At 30.9% G+C, this 21,398-nt stretch overlaps 2 protein-coding genes across 17 annotated transcripts in view; one reads left to right on the top strand and one right to left on the bottom strand.

The window, feature by feature from the left end:
• LOC145306500 (uncharacterized) overlaps nt 1-4,789 on the top strand; it is a 228,822-nt gene extending 224,033 nt beyond the window's left edge. For all 4 annotated transcript variants that reach the window (XM_080148635.1, XM_080148634.1, XM_080148631.1 and 1 more), the window contains one exon: nt 1,085-4,789. In XM_080148635.1, coding sequence (XP_080004761.1) covers nt 1,085-1,319 — 235 coding nt within the window. In that variant the 3' untranslated portion in view covers nt 1,320-4,789. The remainder of the gene's footprint in view (nt 1-1,084) is intronic.
• A 4,162-nt stretch (nt 4,790-8,951) lies between these two features.
• The window catches only part of LOC145306501 (uncharacterized), a 57,048-nt gene continuing 44,601 nt past the window's right edge, over nt 8,952-21,398 (bottom strand). Inside the window, exons 20-29 of one of the 13 annotated variants that reach the window (XR_013875027.1) lie at nt 20,664-20,732; nt 19,903-20,006; nt 19,410-19,506; nt 18,489-18,527; nt 16,481-16,532; nt 15,798-15,870; nt 14,083-14,190; nt 10,062-12,200; nt 9,507-9,562; nt 8,952-9,202 (exon numbers count right to left, since the gene is read on the bottom strand). Coding sequence is in view for 1 of the 13 variants with exons in the window: in XM_080148636.1 (XP_080004762.1) it covers nt 12,188-12,200; nt 14,083-14,190; nt 15,798-15,870; nt 16,481-16,532; nt 18,489-18,527; nt 19,410-19,506; nt 19,903-20,006; nt 20,664-20,732 (555 nt within the window). In the remaining 12 variants the exon portion in view is untranslated. Of the gene's footprint in view, nt 9,203-9,506; nt 12,201-14,082; nt 14,191-15,797; nt 15,871-16,480; nt 16,533-18,488; nt 18,528-19,409; nt 19,507-19,902; nt 20,007-20,663; nt 20,733-21,398 lie in introns of those variants that run through there. The other 12 variants (XR_013875029.1, XR_013875028.1, XR_013875030.1 and 9 more) reach the window with 12 other exon arrangements.

The raw sequence follows: 21,398 nt of genomic DNA, 5'->3' as shown, positions 1-21,398 counted from the left end.
GCCTAAAACGATGTGCGGGCATGATCTGTACGTTCAGCCGTTTAGCAGCTAGCAGCCTTTAAAATTCATATTTTTTAGAAATATTCGTTACCAGGAATATTTTACCATGAACTGCAGTTGATCCACTTTTTCAATCATATCTTTTGAACACATTGTCCACAGAAACGCAAATTAAATGTTGAATTGTGTTTTTTTCCTTTTTTAATTGACAACGAACATGACAAAAAAAGGGATTACAACAAATAAATTTTCATTAAATTTTCTTTTTATAAAATCTTAATCACGTAAGAAATGATTTCTTTCTGGCAATTCTCAGGGATTATTTACAGTAAGCTGTGTCTACTCAGAGAGCAACCAATTTGAGGCATTATGCAATGTTACCCAAAGACTTGAATATTAGCCAAAATAAGAAAAGTTGCATTGGTTCTAGTAACCAAAGTCCAAGAATACTGTTAGGACCATTATCTTATCCCTGTCAATTGTCCAAAGAAGTTGTAAACCTTGTTCCTACTACCCAGTGACTCGGGAATGTGATTCAGACAAAAATTCTTGTGAAAATTTCCCCATAACCCTCTTCCCTTATTTCTCCCAAACTTTTCCCACTTCCATATAGTTACATGTAAAAAACAAGTTTTACTCCAACTGTATGTCAACAAATATAAAATCTTCGGCAATTTTAAATGGATTTAATTGGCTGGATCACATCCCCTGAGATGGGTTTTTGAAAGATGAATGCCGCGTTTTTTTAATTCGCGAAACTTAAACAGAGTATACAACTATTTATTTAATTATTTCGCTTTTGTTTATACGGCCTTTGTAGAAGAAAAACAAATTATCTTCAATTCATTTTTGCTGCATATTAATTAATGCATCTTTACAAAGGGCTAAAATAATAATTTTAAAATTTTGAATTCTTAAGTTGTATAATCTGTTGAAATTCTATCGTCTTCGTTCAATCAATCATTGTCTAAAAAATGTCGAAAAAACGCGGCATTCATCTTTCAAAAGCCCATCTCTGCTACTACCCTATAGAACCCTCTAGTTTAATCTGACACAATGTTATATTAATTAGATTATGATTAAGCTCAAGAAAAGCCGGGGGCGGCCGTGTCACCGACTTCTCCCCGATCAACTCGGACCTGGCCGACTTCCACGGCATGTACCACCACTCTCACCACGACGGCCTTGGCGGCAGCCGGGTACGGTCCGCCAGCGCGGGGGCCACGATAAACCATCAAAGCGGCGGCGGCGGCTATCCGGGTCATCACAGCAGTACAGGTGGAACTAGATATAGTCGGAATACAGCTATGTACAGATAACACAATAGTTCCATTGCAGCTGGATAGTATATATAAATATAAATAAACAGAATATAAAGAAAAAAACATTCGTTGATAAAAGAAGAAAAAATTACAAATCTTTTTATCAGAAAATTTCTCCCCCTAATTCTATCTCAAACCAGAATATGTGCTCTTCGATTAAGAATCTATCTTTTATCAAAAAAATAATTATATATTAATAAATATATTGATTATTATTATTATATAAATAATTTTCTGAGTTATTTTTGAGTTTATCAAGATTTATCAGTTGTTAATCTGACCAAAAGACAATTTAATTATCAAAAGAATAATAAAATATAGAATTAATGAAATAGAGAGAAAATCACTATTAACTAAAATGAAAAATATAACTGAAAACACTCGTCACATACACCACAGAACTCGCCACACACCCACACAGACACACACCCCATGCATATCTACAGAAAAGTGATGTTAAAAATTACATATAATATACAAAACTGTTTAGAATTTAAAAAAAACAAGATAAAGATCTGTAGAGAAAAAAGATAATAAAAAATTATCTTTTATCAAGTATAAAGTTATTGTTAAAAAATAAATAAAGACTTATTTTCTGTGATTATTATTTCTTGTTGATTATCTTTATTATTTTTAAGAGTTTAAAACTGCACAATCATAAATTCATAGTTAAATTAGTTAAATATAGAAAGATTAGATTATATTAAAAACCTTTATAAAAATGAAGAGAAAAAATGTCAGGGTAGAGTTTGAACTACATATGTACAGATATTTTGCATTTTAGGTAGAAATTTTCAATTATTTATTCATTATTTTTATCAAATCTAAATTAATTTTTATGATTTTTTTCAAAGGGTTGCTTATTTTACCCATATTTTTTAATAACCAAAAAAGGTACAAAGATTATAAAAAAAAGAGAATAAAATCACCCAAATATATATTTTTATATTCATCGGGTTATCTATATAATGCTTAAATTTTTTTTGCAAATTTTTCCAGAAAAGTAATTGTACAGTGTGTTAAAGTAAATAATATCCATTTTGAAATCAAAACAAGATTTTTCATATCTATTCATTTTATTTATTTCTTGTAACATATTATCAAATGATGCATATTATAGGGATCAATAATTTAAGACAGTAAGACTTAATCAAAGCATTTGACTGTGTTCAATTTTTATTAATGAAAAAAAACCCGCAAATTTTCCTAGGATTTTCTTCTCTTTAAATAGTAAAAGCTTTAATAACATTTGCCATTTTATAAAAGTGATTATTAAGAATAAGATACTTTTAAGCACTCAAAGAAATGGGAAACTGGGATTATCAAGCGCTAAAATACTGAAAATGAACTGCTAATTTTTTTTACTATTAGTCCAAGACCAGTTTTTAAACTGACGAAATCTCTTATTCAGTATGTTTGCTTACAATATAATTTAGCGGTGCATTTTTAGTACTTTAGTTGCTTAATTATCCTATTTTCCCATTTCCTGCGAGTGCTTAAAAGTTGCATTTAATTTTTAATCATTTTGAATTTTATTTTCAACTCTGTATTCAAGTGTACTTTATCTCCACTCCACACCTTTGTTATATGAAAACTCCATGTTATTGTATAGAAAAATAATTTAAAGCTGTAATACTAAAATATAAAATGGCAAAAGTTATAAATGATGGCTAATAACAACTGTACATACAGTATGATCCAAAACCTCTGAATATTTTCTCTCTTTCTCTCTTAATCTTGTACCGCCACTGTATGATCTAACCAACCAACCAACAAACAGACCCAAAACTTTTATGTGATAACTGTAAGACCAAAACATTAATCATTAACATTTTTTTTGATTGCCCAATATTATTATAATTACTTTTTAAAACAACCTCAAAATCCAAAATGGCAGTTTGTAAAAATTGTCATCATGTTGTTGTTATTTTTTCAAAATATCCTTTTTCAATTTTTATCTTATTTTAATTGTATAGAATCAATTGTAAAATAACTCTTTTCTGCTGCACATTATATAAATATAAAAGTATAAAAATGCCTTTCTAATTGTCAAATACAACAATTTTTTTTATTATTAATATTGTGATCAATATTTCTGTTACTATTTTTGATTGGCCTGTAAACATGTATTTTTTAGAATTGTGATCTAAAATCTTTTAATTCCTTTTTCTAGCACTCTCTAGTCAACACATTTTATCATTGACTTTTTGATCAGGACCACCCTGTAACTTCATTTCAAATTAATTTTTAAAATGTCTTATTTTATGTAAAAAATATGTTAAAGGATCAGTACAGGATATAATTAGCTATTGCTAAATAAAAGTTACAGGGTGTCCCCTAAATTTTCTGAGTTTATTCTTAGCTTGGCATCATTTTATCTCACATATGTTTTAACTTTGCTCACCCTCCTCCTAGGCTCCTGGCTCCAACAACCCCACACATACAAAGAGTTTTAAAAAGCCTTTCTTAATAAAACTAAATCTAAACTAAATCCAATTTCCATGCTTTTTCAGAATTCATCTGTTTTTAAAGATGAATGTCTAGAAGGAATTATAAGTATATGTGCATTTGAAAGTTTTATGTTATACAATTAATGTAGATAGGCATAAAAAAGTTTTTTTTTGTTAGTAAATGTTTTCTTCCCATAATTTGCCTCCAAATTTTGGCGTGGCTGCAATTAAACAAAAAAAAAGGACTGAAAAAAATCATTATTTTCTTTAACTAAATAAAGACATAAATGTTATAAAATTCGCATGGAATAATTTGTTTTAAGGCAGCCACGCTCATAACTTTCCTTTGTGCCTTAATGAATTGTAAACAAACAATTAGGGTTAATATGTTATAGTCAAATTATAATAATACATATACAACTACATCATTCTTCAGCTGCCCCGTACACATGTATTTAAAAACTAGAATTAATTAATCCAAATTTTTATGTTTTGATTTTACAATTTTCTATGATGTAACTTTTTTGTAAAACAATTCTTTTCCCCCACCTTATAATTTTTCTATGTATTCTCCAATTTCTTAAAATGTAAAAAAACAATCAAAAATAAAATTCAGATGTCTCCCTTCTTTACATTAAAAAAACTGCAGAAAAATGAGCCATAACTAGTGTGAACAAATTTTAAATATTATTTCTGTTAACCCTAAAAACAAAAATTCAAAATGGCGGCCGATTAATGACAAATAATGCGTGCGCAATTTGCCCCAAGCTGCATTGTTGTTGTCATAAATTTTGCCGCGTAAAAAATTGTAGTACGGATGACGACCAACCAATTCCCGTAGTTCTGCACAATATATTAGGTTATTTGTTGACAGTGTATTAGATATTTTTATCATTAATCTGATATATCAAAGCATTATATAAGATGGTCGCTAATGACTGTAAATTACTATATGCTTCAAATCATCCTTAGATGAAAATATTCATTTCTCTACATGAAATATAAATTGTTATCAAACAGTGTGTTAGTCATTTTATATTATTTTTAGCTTGGGATCTCGCCAATCTCTTATAGTTCCAAGGAAGGTTTATAAATACTTTAAAGGATGGTATCTCCACCCTCCCAAGATAAATTGCCCCTAGAAAAATAACCATCCTTTTAAGTTACTTTTTCATTTAAAACTTAAATTGAAAGTGGAGGGTAGACTGCCCCCCAACCCTTAAGAAAAGGCACCTTAGGAGGAAGGGGCTTAGCCTCTAAAAATTACAGCTATCAACAAGTATAATTATTTTGGAGAGTAGCCTTGCAGTAACCAAAGTAGAGAGATGATTAGAGTTAAACACTAGAGGGGGAAGAGGTTAATTAACTGCAAGTTCCTAACCCGAGGACCCTTGTACAGACTTTTAATTTGGTCTTTGAAAATCAACCACCAGAGTCGGGAATATTAACTTAGCCACGTCGCTACAAGAACAGAGCAGAAAGTAATTTGCTAGCAGACTAAAAAGGTTAACAGGGGGATCAAGGTAGTTGTTGATGTATTATAAAGAGAAAGAATAGTCATCGGGGAATAGAGATATACGACTGAAAGTTATTTATACTGCACTGATATCCAAACTTTTAAAACCCTGTTCGTTAATATCATTCATTGTCTCATCCCTTAAGATCTCTGATAGCCAATGCCTGTCATTTAAATCTAAAAATTTTGTCATCTCTAGTATGAACGTTTCCTGTCAAATCTGTTGACATTCTGTTGATGTACTGGTGCAATGGTTTATTTTGACTTCATGGCTTATGTCATACTAGCGGGTACGCCTATAGAGGCCTCTAGGGGCACTTAAAAAAGAAAGGGGGGGGGAATATAAGACCTACCACTTTTGATTTCTATTTGAAAAGGTATTTTTTTTTTGGGGGGGGGGAGTTATTTTATCGGAGCAATTTTTCGTGGTAGGGTAGTAGTACCGTCCCACAAAATGGATAGAAAATTTTCAAGGGCCTATTCTGTTAAAGAGAACGAAATTGGTTCAGCAGGGGTTATCGTAATCCTGCGGTACACATAGAGACAAAGATGCTGTAACTTTTACAAAATATGTGAATTAGGCAATAAAATAATAAACAAAAAACCAGCGTTCTTTTAAAAACAACTAGGGCATTACAGACAGACAGACGCACCAAGTGAGTTAAAGATTAGTTGCTAATTGGTTAACGGAACCATCACATGAAAATCAACCGCTAATCAAATTTTTCCTATATACATATTTCCTCTAATGTCCCTCTAAGCAACACTGACAGACCAAGAAAATTAGATACTGGAAGTTCATTTGTTCAGAGAATCTTACCTAAAAAAAATCAGCCATGATTGTTAATTGATTAGCAGCCGAGAAATTCACTTTTTAATCAAGAAACCAATGCATGTTTTTAGCTTTCGTTTGGGGTCAACACTAAATAAAATTGTCGACCTTTTCATCTGACCACCAAATACTATTTTATATTTATTTCGCTTTTTGGGTATACCTTATTCCTGAATTACTTTACATTAAAAATATAAATGTTGTAAGACGACTTTTAAAATTACTTAGTTGTTCTGTGAAGTAATAAAAAGCATATATGACTAAGTAATAGAAGAATGTCTTTTTGTCTGTTTCTGATCAGGGTGGGAGTATAAAAAAAAGCAGACATTTGATCCCAAACTCTAAAAAATCGGGTTTTTTTCATTTGTTGTCCTAAAAGCGTTGGATACTATTATTAGATCAACTGCAGTTGAAGATAATTATTCCTGGTAACGAATATTTAAGCGGCATAAGAAGCCCTACAAATATTCTGGAATAGCCAAGATCCAAGGAAAGTTTAACTGAGAAAAACGCGCAAAATATGTCTTCTTCGCGCATTTCTCTGCACTGCGAGATAATTGCGCATTATTGATTTATGGCTATTCAAGATTATTTGTAGGCCTTCTTCTGTCGCTTAAAACGGTGTGCGGACATGATCTGTACGTTCAGCCGTTTGGCAGCTAGCAGCCTTTTAAATTCATAGATTTTTGGAAATATTCATTACCTGGAATATTTTACCGTGAACTGCAGTTGATCCCTATTATTAATTCGTGATTGGTTGGAACAAATCAAATCAGCAGTGTCCAAACTTCTCCACCAGAGATTTCAATGTACAGGATTTATTTTATTTATCCTTGGGGATGTATATTGTAATGTATATCAATTGTATTTCCGTAGTCTTATCCCTTAAGATATGTGACCAAGAATTCTAAGTTTTGTCTAGAAATAACTAGGCCAGATTCTTTAATTTGGGTTCTTAAGGGATAAGACAATGGACTGTAAATCCATATTCATCCCTAATGATGATAAAACACAATAACCCCTTCAGTAGATTAAACTGGTTTTAACCTATTTTTGAAAGGTATATCAAAAATATACTTTGACACCTGTAGAATCGAACTGCAGAGCTAAAAATGAGATTAATAGCCCACATCGATTTTTATTAGGATTCTAAAGTTTTTACTATGGAATTTAATTTTACTGAATCGTGAACTGTCTTTTCTTTTTGGGTAAAATTCGAAGCATTTTTCTTCGTAATATGATAAAAAGATAATGATAGTAAAATAATAGCTCTTTTGATTTTACATTTATAATTATTCATTAAAAGTGAAAGATGTAGGATATATACTCCCTGTAGGATATATCTTTGAATTAACATAAAAACTATGAGGATTTAGTATTAACCAATGACAAAGATAGAAATCTTTAAATTTTAAATATAGTGTTTTCACAAAGTGACTTATTTCCAATATAATAGAATAACTTTTATTTAATTAAAATAAAAAGAATGAAAACTATACACATTAAAGATACATACTTTTAAAAATAAGTTTGAATAATCTTATTTTATATCATATTTGTAAATGTGATGAAGATAAATTTGCTGTATTGCATAAACTTTTATTTTCGTTTTTAAAGATTTAGCTCTCTCTACAGCCGACTTTTATGTGTTTTAATGTATAATAAGACATGAAACATTTTTATGTTAATTCATTGATATATTGTAAAGAATTAATTTTTAATTAGTTTTGATAGTTAAAATCAAAAGACCTAACTTTACTGTATACTAGCATACAATATTTACGAAGCAAGACACTCTACAGGCTGAGTATTTTACCCACAAAGGAAAGAAACATCACGAATCAGTAAAATTTATTTAAACCATATAGTAAAAAATCATAGAGAAAAAAATAAAAGAGAGGAATCGAAGCAACTAGAAGACGAAAATAGGCAGTGGGCCTAGAGGCCTACTCAGCGCTGTTGCCGCGCTAAAATTTATTGCTATTCCACAACTTTTCAAATGGGAGGATTAAAAATTTTTTTTAAAAATATTTTTTTACTTTTTACTATTTCCATATTTAAGGCAAAAATATTAGATTAGATATTTTCGTTTTAATGTTTCAATTAAAAATTACATAGAAGTTTATTTTAATTTAAAAAAATTTGTTCATGAATGATGAATCCTTCTATTTCTAAAAAGGGGGAAATTTTTTCATAATGAACATTCAGCTGATTTGACCGCCCACGGCTGTTTGCTAAATATCGCTTTTCTTTTTATTCACATTATTATTTATGATTGAAATACAAAAAGCCCTGGGCGGCTTTTGATTTTCGTCTGCTTCTTAATTTAGGGATGGGGAAGTAGTATTTTACCATGAAAGAGGGGTGAGTTAAAACCAGTTTAAAACTAATGGTTACTAAAGTTTCAATTGTCCCAAAAAGCATGACAAAATTTCTCTAAAAATTACATGTTTCAGATCCTATCAGACAGAATGTGAACGAATAAGTAGCAAAGTATAATTAAGATATTGTTGGCGCTTAGGGGTCCATGGTCAGTTCAACAAAATAGGAATTTTTTGTTTTGTTTTTATTTTTGTTGCGTAAAAAATTCTCGTGATATGTGATACGGTACATTTTTAAAATATGGCACTGAACCGGTTTTAATCAAGCGGAAAAATATTGGAATCTATACATATACAGGTTTTATGGGTATTAAAATTTTCCGACTTTCCCCAGGACAAAACTGAACTTTAGTTGTTTATTTTGGAATCCATCAATCCTAGCAGTCACAACAGACTTCTGGAATATATAATCAAATGTTTCATACAAACATTCATCGTTAATAAAAATAGTAAAAATTTTACTTTTATTGAAAATAATTTTAGTACATTTAGGAAAAAAAATACATCGATATGTGCAAAAATTTATATCATTTCAAATAACTGTTTTCTTTCTTTAATGAAATAAATAAAAAATACATTTACTTGATTATTAGTTTATAGTGCATTCAGATAACAATATTGTTCAAACTACAATATTTAAAATGATGACAAAATATAATCAATAATGAAATATGAATATTATAATGTATATGAAAAATATTCTGAAAAATTGAATAGAACATTGCAGACAAACATTAAAGTAAACTATTAACAAAAAAAGTTTTCATCAATTCGCATCTATCCCCTTTGTTAAGATTGTTAAGTATTTTTAGAGTCAATTCGCTTTTCTTAAAGGGATTGGAAAGCATTTTCCCCTCTCTAAATGAAACCATAAAGCAATTTTTGAGTTTATTCTAGTCTTAAATGCATCCACTAAATTTAAAGGGATTGTGAAGCAATTTCTGCGTTTTATGTTGTTTACTTGAATCAGGTTGCCATGTTCTAAGCTTTTTAAGAATCTTTCACCTTAATATGAGAATTTTTTATGTGTACTTAGATATAATTAAAAATGTATTAGACAACTATAATAAAAAATACCTTTACTAATGATGCCGTTATACGTTATTATTATGAGATAATACCCAACAATGACACCCTCACCCCAACACCAGTTCCCGCATTTGAATTTTATACACCAAAATGTGGATTTGACACATTCTACAAAATATTTATGGGGAAGATAATAACCCTCCATGAAAATATTATACCCCAATTCCACCCAATAACAAAAAAGCTTAGACTTCGTTGTCGATCTATTTTACAATTATAGCCTTCAGCAAGGGATAGGTTCACAAAATGCATTTATAAAATACAAACAATATACCTAAATTTTCCACAAACTATTTAACAAGATATCAAGACTTGAATATCATAACAAATCTCCAAATAAAATGCTACAATTCAAAGTACCTCAACTTATTACATGTATATCATTGCTCAACTGTCAAAACATTATTTCATCCTTGCTAACTTTTCAGGGGGAGTGGGGGGGGGGGGGCATTCTTATTTGTTGCTATCAACCTTTTAATGAATTTTGATTAGTTGGTTTCAAATTTTTTATCTACAAAAGGCGTTATTTTGCGTAGCATCTTTGGGAATGAATATCTTTTTATTGTCTATGTCTTATCCCATAAGATCCCTGAGTTTTAAAATAAAATATCACATAATATCACAACATATAAAACAAAACAGATGTCGGTTTTAATGACAAAAATTTCGTCTATGTTTAAATCAATCAATAAAATCTCGATAATATAGCGGCATTCAAGCTCAATGTGCTATCATTAAATTGCCAAGTAAAAAAATTTCAGACGACCATTTTGTCTTAAAAACCCGGCTCAGAGGATCTTATCTATTGTCAAATCGGAGCCAAACTAAACTTAATAACTCATTAGGTAGACATTTTCATCCCTTTTTCTCATTTCTTATACATCACATCTAGTTCATCAAATTTTAAACACACAAAACTGATAACATATTTTAAATTTAGAGTAATTTCCAATATGGCTTCAGGACCGATGAATATCCGCTGAATTAGAACCGGTTCTCAGCCATACTGAAAAATCACGTATAGCATTGCATTACAGCCAATTTTCCACGAGGAACAGAATCATATAATTTTTCATCTTAGTACCCTCGGAAAGCTGTCTGTAATACATTGCGAAAAATAACAATAATAAACTTTTGATAAAATATAATTATTACAATAATAACATTTATGGAAATCTATTAATAAAACCTGTAAGAGGTAGGCCACCTCTCCTACATTTAGACTAATTAAACATATAAATTATCCAGAAGTAAAGAGGTAGTTATATCGATTATTTAGGTAGTGTTTTCCTTTTATGTTTCTGTTTTAACTATTTTTAATTATCTATTTTATAAATATAATAAAAATATTTTTTTCATCCGTGTACTGGAAACTTTTATCTAGGGGGGGGGGGGGGACATTGGACTGACAAAGCCCAAGGGAGGGGGGGGGGGGTTAACATTTTTTAATATTTTGTTCAATTTTGGAACACTTATTTTAGGCCTAATATATAATGCATTCAATAATAGTTATACAAATAACATTTCATAAAATCTTTTTTTTTACAACTTATTAACATTGATGATAAATCTTTTCTATGATAATGACCAAATAGACTTGACTATGTATTGACTTGGGGCAATATAGTTAACAATATCTATACATTAAGATATATAAGTTGGAAAGAATTAAAATGTTAGAGGGAGATTTGAAATCTACATCAAATTTTAAGGATTTTTTATAAAATTCGTTTTTTGTATAATTCTTTATCTAAAAGCGGAAATACAATTTAAGTTAATTATTTTTTACATCTGTAATTGGTGGATGGAAAACTATCTGCGCTCTGATTGGAGAAGCTTAAGTGTCGTACATCATTCAACCAATTAGAGCACAGGTAGTTTCCAATCCACCTATCCTATTGGTCAAAATTAATTAACTTAAATTGCATTTCCGCTTTTAGATAAAGAATTATACAAAAAACGAATTTTATAAAAAAAATCTTTAAAATTTGATGCAGATTTCAAATCTCCCTCTAACATTAAAATTCCTTCCAACTTATATATCTTACTATACATACAAAAATAACATTCATTCTTGTATAAAACTCGTTAATCTGCAGATAAAATTGGGGAGAGAATAGACAATAAATAAATCTTCCCTCAAAACTTTCAAGCTGAAAGGATGGAATGGGGTTATCAGAACTACCAAAGTAGTAATTTTGTTTATTATAATTGGGAAAAGATTGAACTATTGTCTATTGTCCTATTACTAGACAAACACCCTATATCTTTTTTCTGTATCTTTAAGCAAAAAATAGAAGCAGATTAAAGATTATTTCTTTATATCTCATATATCAAAACAGTGGATTCAAACTTGTTTCTTTATTAAAAATATTTCTTGATCTTGTAAATCTAGAAAAAAAAGTTTTTACATGTTGAAATCATAAAACTTGCCATTTGAACCCTCTACATATAAAAATAACGACTCCATACTTCATTAACTAAAAAAAAAACATAATTAATTTATTTGAAGCAGACAATTGAAAAGTTAAAATATGATAGTTTCATCTCCTTCTCATATGTACTGTAGAAATTATTTCTATTTGATTGCACATTCTTTAAATCATGAGCCTGAAAAAAATTTAATAATTATTTATCGCAGTATTGACAGAATTCCAAGGTTATTTGAATGAAAAATTATAAGATTACAACCTGTTTATTTAGGCACGAGATGCCGCTAACAAATTGGTTTTAATCTTATGATTGTACATTTCTCTATTCATGGAAAAATGTCTATAATACAATTGTATACATGATTTTTAAGCATGGCTGAGAACCAGTTCTAATCCACCGGATAAATTGGTTTCGAAGCCATACTGGAAAATAATATATTTTTTTATTGTTAAGGGTATATGTCACAAATGAATAAAATCATGTAGATATAAATCTTGTGTACCAGTGTAATTTACAGTCCAATATCCCCTCCCTCCCTGAATAATCCTGTTTTGTTATTTTTAATCTATTTTGATATTATTTTTAAATTATCACATAATATTTTCATCAAAACAAATTTTTGCAGGGAAATTAAGGAAAAGGACAATGGCCGATAATTTTATGTACATCCCCAAAGATAATACATAAAGTTACCCCTTAAGTAGATTACAATAAGTGGTTGAAACGTTTGGACATCCAACTTATTAAACCAACCTATAAAAATTCAATAGAAGTCCCCAAAGTTGTTAAGCCAACGAATATGATAACGTTAATATAAAACTTTGGGGACATCCCAATGTCTTCTCCCTCTCTGGATTTGACAGGAAGAAGGGGTAGTTTTACTAACTCTTGATTGGATAGTTCAAACTAGCAGTGTATTAACTTTTCAACCAATAATTTAAATCTATAAATAGGTGCAAATTTATCTATAACCATCATTCGAGATGTTTTTCAATTTATCATCCATAGATTTTTGTGCTTCATGAATTAAGAAAAAAGGGATAGTTACATGAACTGCATTTAACTAGGTAGTTGAGGTACTTGGAGTAGTAAACCTCGAAATATTTTTTAAAAATTATGATAATTATGAGTTAGCGATACAAAGGTCTCAAAAAAACTTTGGATCTACTGCAGTTCACGGTAAAATATTGCTGGTAAGCAATATTTCCAAAAATCTATGAATTGTATAGGCTGTTTGCTGCCATACCCGCACACCATTTTAAGCGGCATAAGAAGGCCTACAAATAATCAGAAATAGCTAAGATCCAATTATGCACAGGGAAAGCTTCACTGAAGAAAAAAGAAAATAGGTCGTTTTCGCGCATTTCTCTGCACTGCGAGATAATTATGCATTATTGATTTATGGCTATTCCAGATTATTTGTAGGCCTTCTTATGCAGCTTAAAAAAGTGTGCGGGCATGATCTGTACGTTCAGCCGTTTGGCAGCTAGCAGCCTTTAAAATTCATACATTTTTGGAAATATTGCTTACCAGCAATATTTTCCGTGAACTGCAGTAGATCCAAAACTTTTATTGCAGAGGTCGATTCGTTTAAAAATATTCATTGCTGAACCGGTTGTGGTAGCCAGATCACAAAATTGTGTTTTCAAAAAATTCTCCAAAATCCCATAAAAAATCAACAAATATTGAATAAAATCTTTTGCTAATAACCCTTCCATGATTTTAGAACACTTTTCTTTAATTTATAGATAATTAAAAGTTTTTAAAATAAAATTTTGTGATCTGGCTACCAAAGCAAACCCAGAGAATAAGGAGCAATGGGATGTTTATTGTTTATTACACAAGTCCCCAAAGTTTTATAATAACGTTTTCATATTCTTTGGCATAACAACTTTGGGGACTTTAAATGAATTTTAATTGGTTGGTTTATTAAATTGAGTGTCTATGCGTTTCAACCACGAATTGTAATCTACAGAAGGGGTAATTTTGTGTATTAACATTGGGGATGTACATCAATTAGTCGGCCATTGGCTTATCCCTTAAGATCCCTGTGTCTAACCTGTTATCGAAGAAAATTGAGACTGCCTTTTCCAGTTTGGGCACCAGACTTTTTAGTGTGTTAAATTTTAGCACTCCAGTCTCCTTTCCGTCCACGTTCTTGAGATACCTAGATAGATAAAAATAGTTCTTGAGATACCTAGATAGATAAAAATAGTTCTTGAGTACCTAAATAGATCAAAATAGTTCTTGAGATACCTAGATAGATAAAAATAGTTCTTAAGATACCTATATAGATAAAAATAGTTCTTAAGATACCCAGATAGATAAAAATAGTTCTTGAGATACCTAGATAGATAAAAATAGTTCTTGAGATACCTTAATAGATAAAAATAGTTCTTGAGATACCTAGATAGATAAAAATAGTTCTTAAGATACCTATATAGATAAAAATAGTTCTTAAGATACCCAGATAGATAAAAATAGTTCTTGAGATACCTAGATAGATAAAAATAGTTCTTGAGATACCTAGATAGATAAAAATAGTTCTTGAGATACCTAAATAGATAAAAATAGTTCTTGAGATACCTAGATAGATAAAAATAGTTCTTAAGATACCTATATAGATAAAAATAGTTCTTAAGATACCCAGATAGATAAAAATAGTTCTTGAGATACCTAGATAGATAAAAATAGTTCTTGAGATTCCTAGATAGATAAAATAGTTCTTGGGATACCTAGATAGATAAAAATAGTTCTTGAGATACCTAGATAGATAAAAATAGTTCTTAAGATACCTAGATAAATAAAAATAGTTCTTGAGATACCCAGATAGATAAAAATAGTTCTTGAGATACCTAGATAGATAAAAATAGTTCTTGAGATACCTAGATAGATAAAAATAGTTCTTGAGATTCCTAGATAGATAAAATAGTTCTTGGGATACCTAGATAGATAAAAATAGTTCTTGAGATACCTAGATAGATAAAAATAGTTCTTAAGATACCTAGATAAATAAAAATAGTTCTTGAGATACCCAGATAGATAAAAATAGTTCTTGAGATACCTAGATAGATAAAAATAGTTCTTGAGATACCTAGATAGATAAAAATAGTTCTTGAGATTCCTAGATAGATAAAATAGTTCTTGGGATACCTAGATAGATAAAAATAGTTCTTGAGATACCTAGATAGATAAAAATAGTTCTTAAGATACCTAGATAAATAAAAATAGTTCTTGAGATACCTAGATAGATAAAAATAGTTCTTAAGATACCTAGATAGATAAAAATAGTTCTTAAGATACTCAGATAGATAAAAATAGTTCTTGAGATACCTAGATAGATAAAAATAGTTCTTGATACCTAGATAGATAAAATAGTTACTCATCAAACATATTGTCTGATTTCACCAATAGGAGAGTACTAAAGGAACTTACAAGAGATTTTATTGGTTGAAATTGTGTACTCTTTTGTTACGTAAGGGCATATTTTTTTTCATTTCGTCCGCACTATGAGTCCGCTGTAAATTTTCGCATATCTTAGTATAACGCTTTTCTTGAGTAAATTACTTTGTGTTAAATTTCTTCCCATGTATAATGTATTTAATTTACAGTTTTGCAAGAAATTCACTTAAATTTTTGTTTTGACTTTATAATTTATATTCTGCTTTTTCAGTTCTAATACTCTACAAGTATTAATGTTCGTTTGTCCTACCGTTTCAGAGCTTTGCTTTTATGGATGTTGTCACCCCGGTTTTTTTAAATATTTGAACTGACCTGTAGAGCAGTAAGGTTTGGTTCCTGGGATAAATATCTTCTTCAAATCCAAGTTGCTTCAAGTTTACCTCCTAAACTCCAACAATATATTCCAGTTTCATATGACTACCTAAGGATCTGAAGGGATAAGACAATGGACGATAAATTGATGTACATTGTACAATGTACATACATTCCCCATTACAATACACAAAATTATACCGTCTGTAGATTACAATTAGGGGTTGAAACGTTTGGACAATGAACTAAATGAACCAACCAATCAAAATGCAATAAAAGTCCTCAAGTTTGTTAAGCCAATAAATAAGAAAACGTTATTAGAAGACTTTGGGGACTAGTGTAATAAACAGCCAAATGTCTCCCTGATAAATTGATGTTAGTATCAAATGATGATTAACAGAATTACCCCTTCTTGTAGATTAAAATGAAAAATTTGTTCAGTCATTATAAATGTTAGCCAAATAATTAAAGCTTCTCATATGTTCAAGAAAGGTTTATAACTATTTTAAGGGGACCTTAACCTAGCAAGAGAAATGGAATCTTGAAACCCAACCCCCACCCAAAAAAATCATCTGAGAATTAAAGGGTCAAATTACTCCCCCCCCCCTCCCCCTTCCAACAAGTGCTCCTCGAGGCTGAGGAACACAACACCTAGCTATGATGTGATGAATATAATCATTCCTGTTGTTCATAGCCAGAGGTGAATCCAGAGATAACACAGTTCGTAAACAAAACCTGAACAAAATAATATATTTGTCTCAACTGTTTCAGGGATCTTAAGGGATAAGACAATGACTGATGAATTGACATTCCCTATGATGATATACAAATTACCCCTACTGTAGATTAAAAACTACAACAAAAATTCAATGAAAGTGCTCAAGTTTTTAAGCAACCGAAAAAGGTAATGTGGTTAATGGTTATAAAACTATGGGTACCAGTGTAATTTACAGTCCAATGTCTTTTACCTGCATTTTTTTTTGTTAATGGATTATTTTTGGAAAATTGCTTATACCAATGTGAGCAGTGAGGCAAAATAGATTAATAATGTTTCATACAGCGAACTAAAAAAAACACTTTTTTCAGATTAAAAACTACGTTTTGGGCTCGTATTTCTTGACGTTGGAGGATGGAATTTTTAGGCACGATCTTTATGAAACTGGCTGCAATTTTGACTATAAATTTTTATCGTAAATGGATGAAATTTTGGTCTACTACTTACAACTAGCGTCTACGTCTCTAGAGGCACATTAGAGGGGGTGGGGTTGAAGGGCGGAAACCCCTCCACTTTAAATTTTAGTTATCCTATTATATAAAGTAGTAAACGTTTTTTGTCTGTCCCGAAGGATCTCGCTAACCGCTGAACCGATATTGTTCTCCTTTACAGTGAAGCTTCTTATAGGTCCTGGAAAGGTTTTAAATTATTTTTTGTACCCTTAAGTGCCCATAGAGGCTTCTAGGGGCGTAGCCGCTAGTAAAAAGAGAAAGTAAAAGAAGTTTTGTTGAAGAGCTTCACTGAAAAATATAACCATATCCGACAGACACAAATAAACACCGACAGACAAACATTCTGGTACTTTTATATAAGAATAAAGGAGATAAACTATTTGTTACTTTAAGATTATTTATGCAAGTTCTCATCCTTGTTTTATCCAAGAAATATAACCATAATAAATCTTGTGAAAATATATAGCAGCCTTTTAGGTAAGCGAGTGTATTTACGTTTAACTTTTTTTTTCTAAATGATCATTTTATCTAATACTAGATCATTTTAAACACGGGAATTCAAAGATAGTAGTATGAGAAGCTATCCTGTTGAGCAGAACCCGATAGGTTCAGTGGTTTGCGAGATCCTTCGGTACAAACAGACAAACAAACAATCGTATACCTTAAAGCGGATATGAAAAATATTATATGATGAAAACCTGTTTTGTTAGCCTCTAGTAGTAAAGTAGTAAAAGCTTAAATCAATGCCCCCATATGAAATTTTTTTTACATATTTTCTTTTTTGGCTCCATGCAAAGACCTTTTTAGGTTCTTCAGAATTTAGTTTTTTCTATTTCTCTATGCCAAAGTCATTTTTAGAAAAAAAATCTCTATTAATACTGTGTGCATTGACAAATAAAACAAGTCACTTTTTATTTCATTTCAATATCTTTAAAAATAAGCCAGTTATCATGGTTTGAAATTGTTCGTAAAAAGTGCGTTTTCATTAATTACTCATGTTTTATAAGATGATCTCTTATAATCTGTCAATCAAATTAAGAGATTAAGAGATTAAGGGGGGAGGGGCGAGGAACGAATATGAACAATTTTAATACTAAGAATTAAAATCCAAGCAAAAAGAATATTGATTTTTTATTTTAAAAAAGGCATTTTAAATTAAGTTTTAAATGTATTAATTAGATTATTTTAAAGTTTATGTTATAATGTTGTTTTCAAGTAAAAAAAATGGATTAAATTCAACGTTATAGCATAAAATTATTAAGAATACAATAACACACAAACATTTCGAATTCTTTAGGCTCTAAAATGCGCTGTTGTTTTAAGAGATATTAAAAAACGCCTGTTACAAATTCGATGCATATTTTTATAGAGAAAATAATTATTTTTTTGTACTCCTAATGGTTGTTTCCCAAATCTGAAAAACGCAGTTTTTTTTAAACGCTCTGTATATACTGTGTAGCTTACCTCTATAACTCTATCCTTGCACAAGAGTTCTGAAGTCTCCTAAAAATAAATATCTTTACTATTATTTGAAAAAACAGTGGTTTTCCTTAAAATGTTTAGTCGCCCCCCGCCCCTTAACCTTATTGAAACAAATCTTTAGGGAGTGGTTTTAGATTGTTTAGTTCAGATCTTATCAGGTTATTTTGGGCATAGGCCGGCAGGGGTTAGGAAAAGGAAAACTAATACCCTCCACCTAATTTCGACTTATTTTTTTTTAAAAAGGGGGGTGGGTTTCAATATGTATGTATGTAAGTAGCCTTGATTCTCTAATGTTAGTTAGGATTCAGATGCACGAGGAGATTGGAGGTGAGAATCCTTTGGCCAATCCTAGATTGTTAAGCTTCGCGCACAGCTGAGTGTATTCTATGTTACATAACAGGCTGACCCGCAATTCTCGTGGAAGCTACTCAATTATTACATCACCCAGGCCTAGAGTTTTGGCAGGTGTTCCATATTAAGCCACCCTAATTAATGGCACTTTCATATGAATGATGAGCATGGACGAGGGAAAGCACGATTACAGTTGCTTGATAGGTAGGATCCTAATTTTCTATAAATCTCCCTCCTTACAACCTAAGAGCATCACAGGGAAGGTTGCGTGATTATATTCTGACAAATTGCAACAGCATTTGTCAATTGTCATATAAGTGCAATATCTATGAGGGGACTTATACTCGGATTATCCCAACCACAGCGTAGTGCGCTAGCCACTACTCTATGGGACACCCTTAGGGTTTTAGTGCTCAAAAGGCACTTCGAGGGGAAGCACAAACAAAACAAAATTGAAAAAATCTCATATTAGGATTATTGAAAAAGTTGTGACACTACAACTACACAACTAATCAAAGTTTTTGAGCCAACGAATGAGCGAACGTAAATTACCTTCATGACATTACGAACATAGTATTCATCCTCTAGTGAAGATGCCCATGGTGACTGCAACAAATAGTTGTACTTGCGCCAAAATATGGCTTTATACCTGAAAAAAAATCACAAAATCTTTATGTAAGTTAATATATTCATGTCTTTTTTAGCAAGACCGACAGACAGACGGACTGAGTAAATTATATGCTGGTTGCTTATTGGTACAGAGAATCTTCTCTAAAATAGATTAATAAATTACAATTACAGTGTTTACATACCGTTACGGACCAACGGATGAACGGACAAAGAGAATTTCACCATTGTTTTAGGCTATTTTTATAAATTCAAAGTTTTGAGATGGTTTTAAGCTATTTTTTTTAATTGAGAGCCCAAAAATGCCTAAGATCCCGCACGTGACAGCATATAAATGAAACTGGCTAAAATAGGTATATTTATCTACAACATCAAAGTCTGGAGATGGTTTAAAGCTATTTTTGGCATAGGTACTTACTCAGGAGTGTCTGGAACAAATTTATAACCATCCCCTCCATACATCCTGCAGGATATGCCCAACAGGATGCTGCAGTTCATCCGGGTCTGGAAGGTCATGTAGTCCTAAAATAATTAAAAATAAAATCATGTCAAGGTAATCAAAAAAAGTCTATTGGGGGTAGGGGGGGGAGGAGTGTATTTCTCTCCCCCCCCTCACGAAAAAATATTTTTTGACAGGGGGAACCAATTTTTTTGAAAATATATTATATTACCCCACCCCACACCTCAAACTTTTCAAAACCTTCATTTTACCTCCCCACCCCCCTCCAAGAAAAAGCTAGGATGTCCTTGCAACTAATTTTGCTGGTGAAAATTAGTGATAGAAATATTGTATTTGATTAGAAACTTAGGTGCCCTAATCTTATATCTAATTACAAACAACATTTATACAAAATAAACTATAATAATACTAGGTAAGAGATGGCCCCTACAAAAAAAGATCACTGTAAAAAATCTTTTTTTCTTCTAAGAACTAAAATCAATAGTTTGGGGGGTCGACTCCCTATCCACGCATTCACTGAAGTACCCCTAGAGGCCTATAGGGGCGTAGCCGCTAGTTTGTATCATAATATAGTCATATTTTTTTATCTAACCTAAGATCTCGGAAATTGCTGATACTTTTCAGGGAAGCTTAATAAATGTCGGGAGTTGTTCTTTCTTCACTTTCCCCGCCCTTTCCTATAGCCTAGGGGCGAAGCAACTACTGTTAAAAAAACTTACCACTTCTTGGAGACTTTTATTGATGTATTGAGTGAAAGAATTTCCTGCATCTTGTTCGTTGAAATATTCCTAGCAAATTGGATAATCATTTTTTTTGCAGAGATCTTAAGGGATAAGACAATGGATGAAATTGCTCCTTTGGCTGAAAAGATTTGGAACCCACCAAACTTAGTTCAATAATAGTACGCAAAGTTTATAAGCCAAAAATATAATAGCGCTGTTACAAAATTTAATTTACAGTCCAATGTCCCCTTCCTACCTGCTTTTAGGATAGGAATATTTTATTATCAACTGCTTTTCTGAATTCAAACTGCTCATAAATTAACCTCTCTTTAAGTGCATTTTTGAAGTAAGTTAAAAATCAAGGGGAGGGTTTTGGTTATTACTCTTTCCCTAACCACTGCTATGATATTCAGTACCAAATATAATGAGGGGGGGGGGGGGGTTCTCCACAAGGCAATTTTAGGGAAACCTCCGCTTTATTCTAAAGATGTGAACTACCTATCTTAATTATGTGTTTTAATACATTAATGGTATCCATTATTCAATGTACGTAAACAATGTTTAATAAAAAGATTTTAAAATGAGGTTGTTGTTTATCCATAAAGATCGTGATAACAACTCCATTTTGGCAAAGTTTTAAATACATTCTGGGATGGTATATAAGCTATATAACTTTTTTTTTATACATATTTGTGAGTCTTAGGATGGTTTTAGACAATTTTTTGCCCTTAG

Source organism: Acartia tonsa, chromosome 14, assembly GCF_053477335.1.
Source record: "Acartia tonsa isolate MP-2025a chromosome 14, ASM5347733v1, whole genome shotgun sequence".
NCBI lineage: Eukaryota > Metazoa > Arthropoda > Copepoda > Calanoida > Acartiidae > Acartia > Acartia tonsa.
The sequence above is the reverse complement of the archived record's forward strand: the minus strand, read 5'-3'. Positions and strand labels throughout refer to the sequence as shown.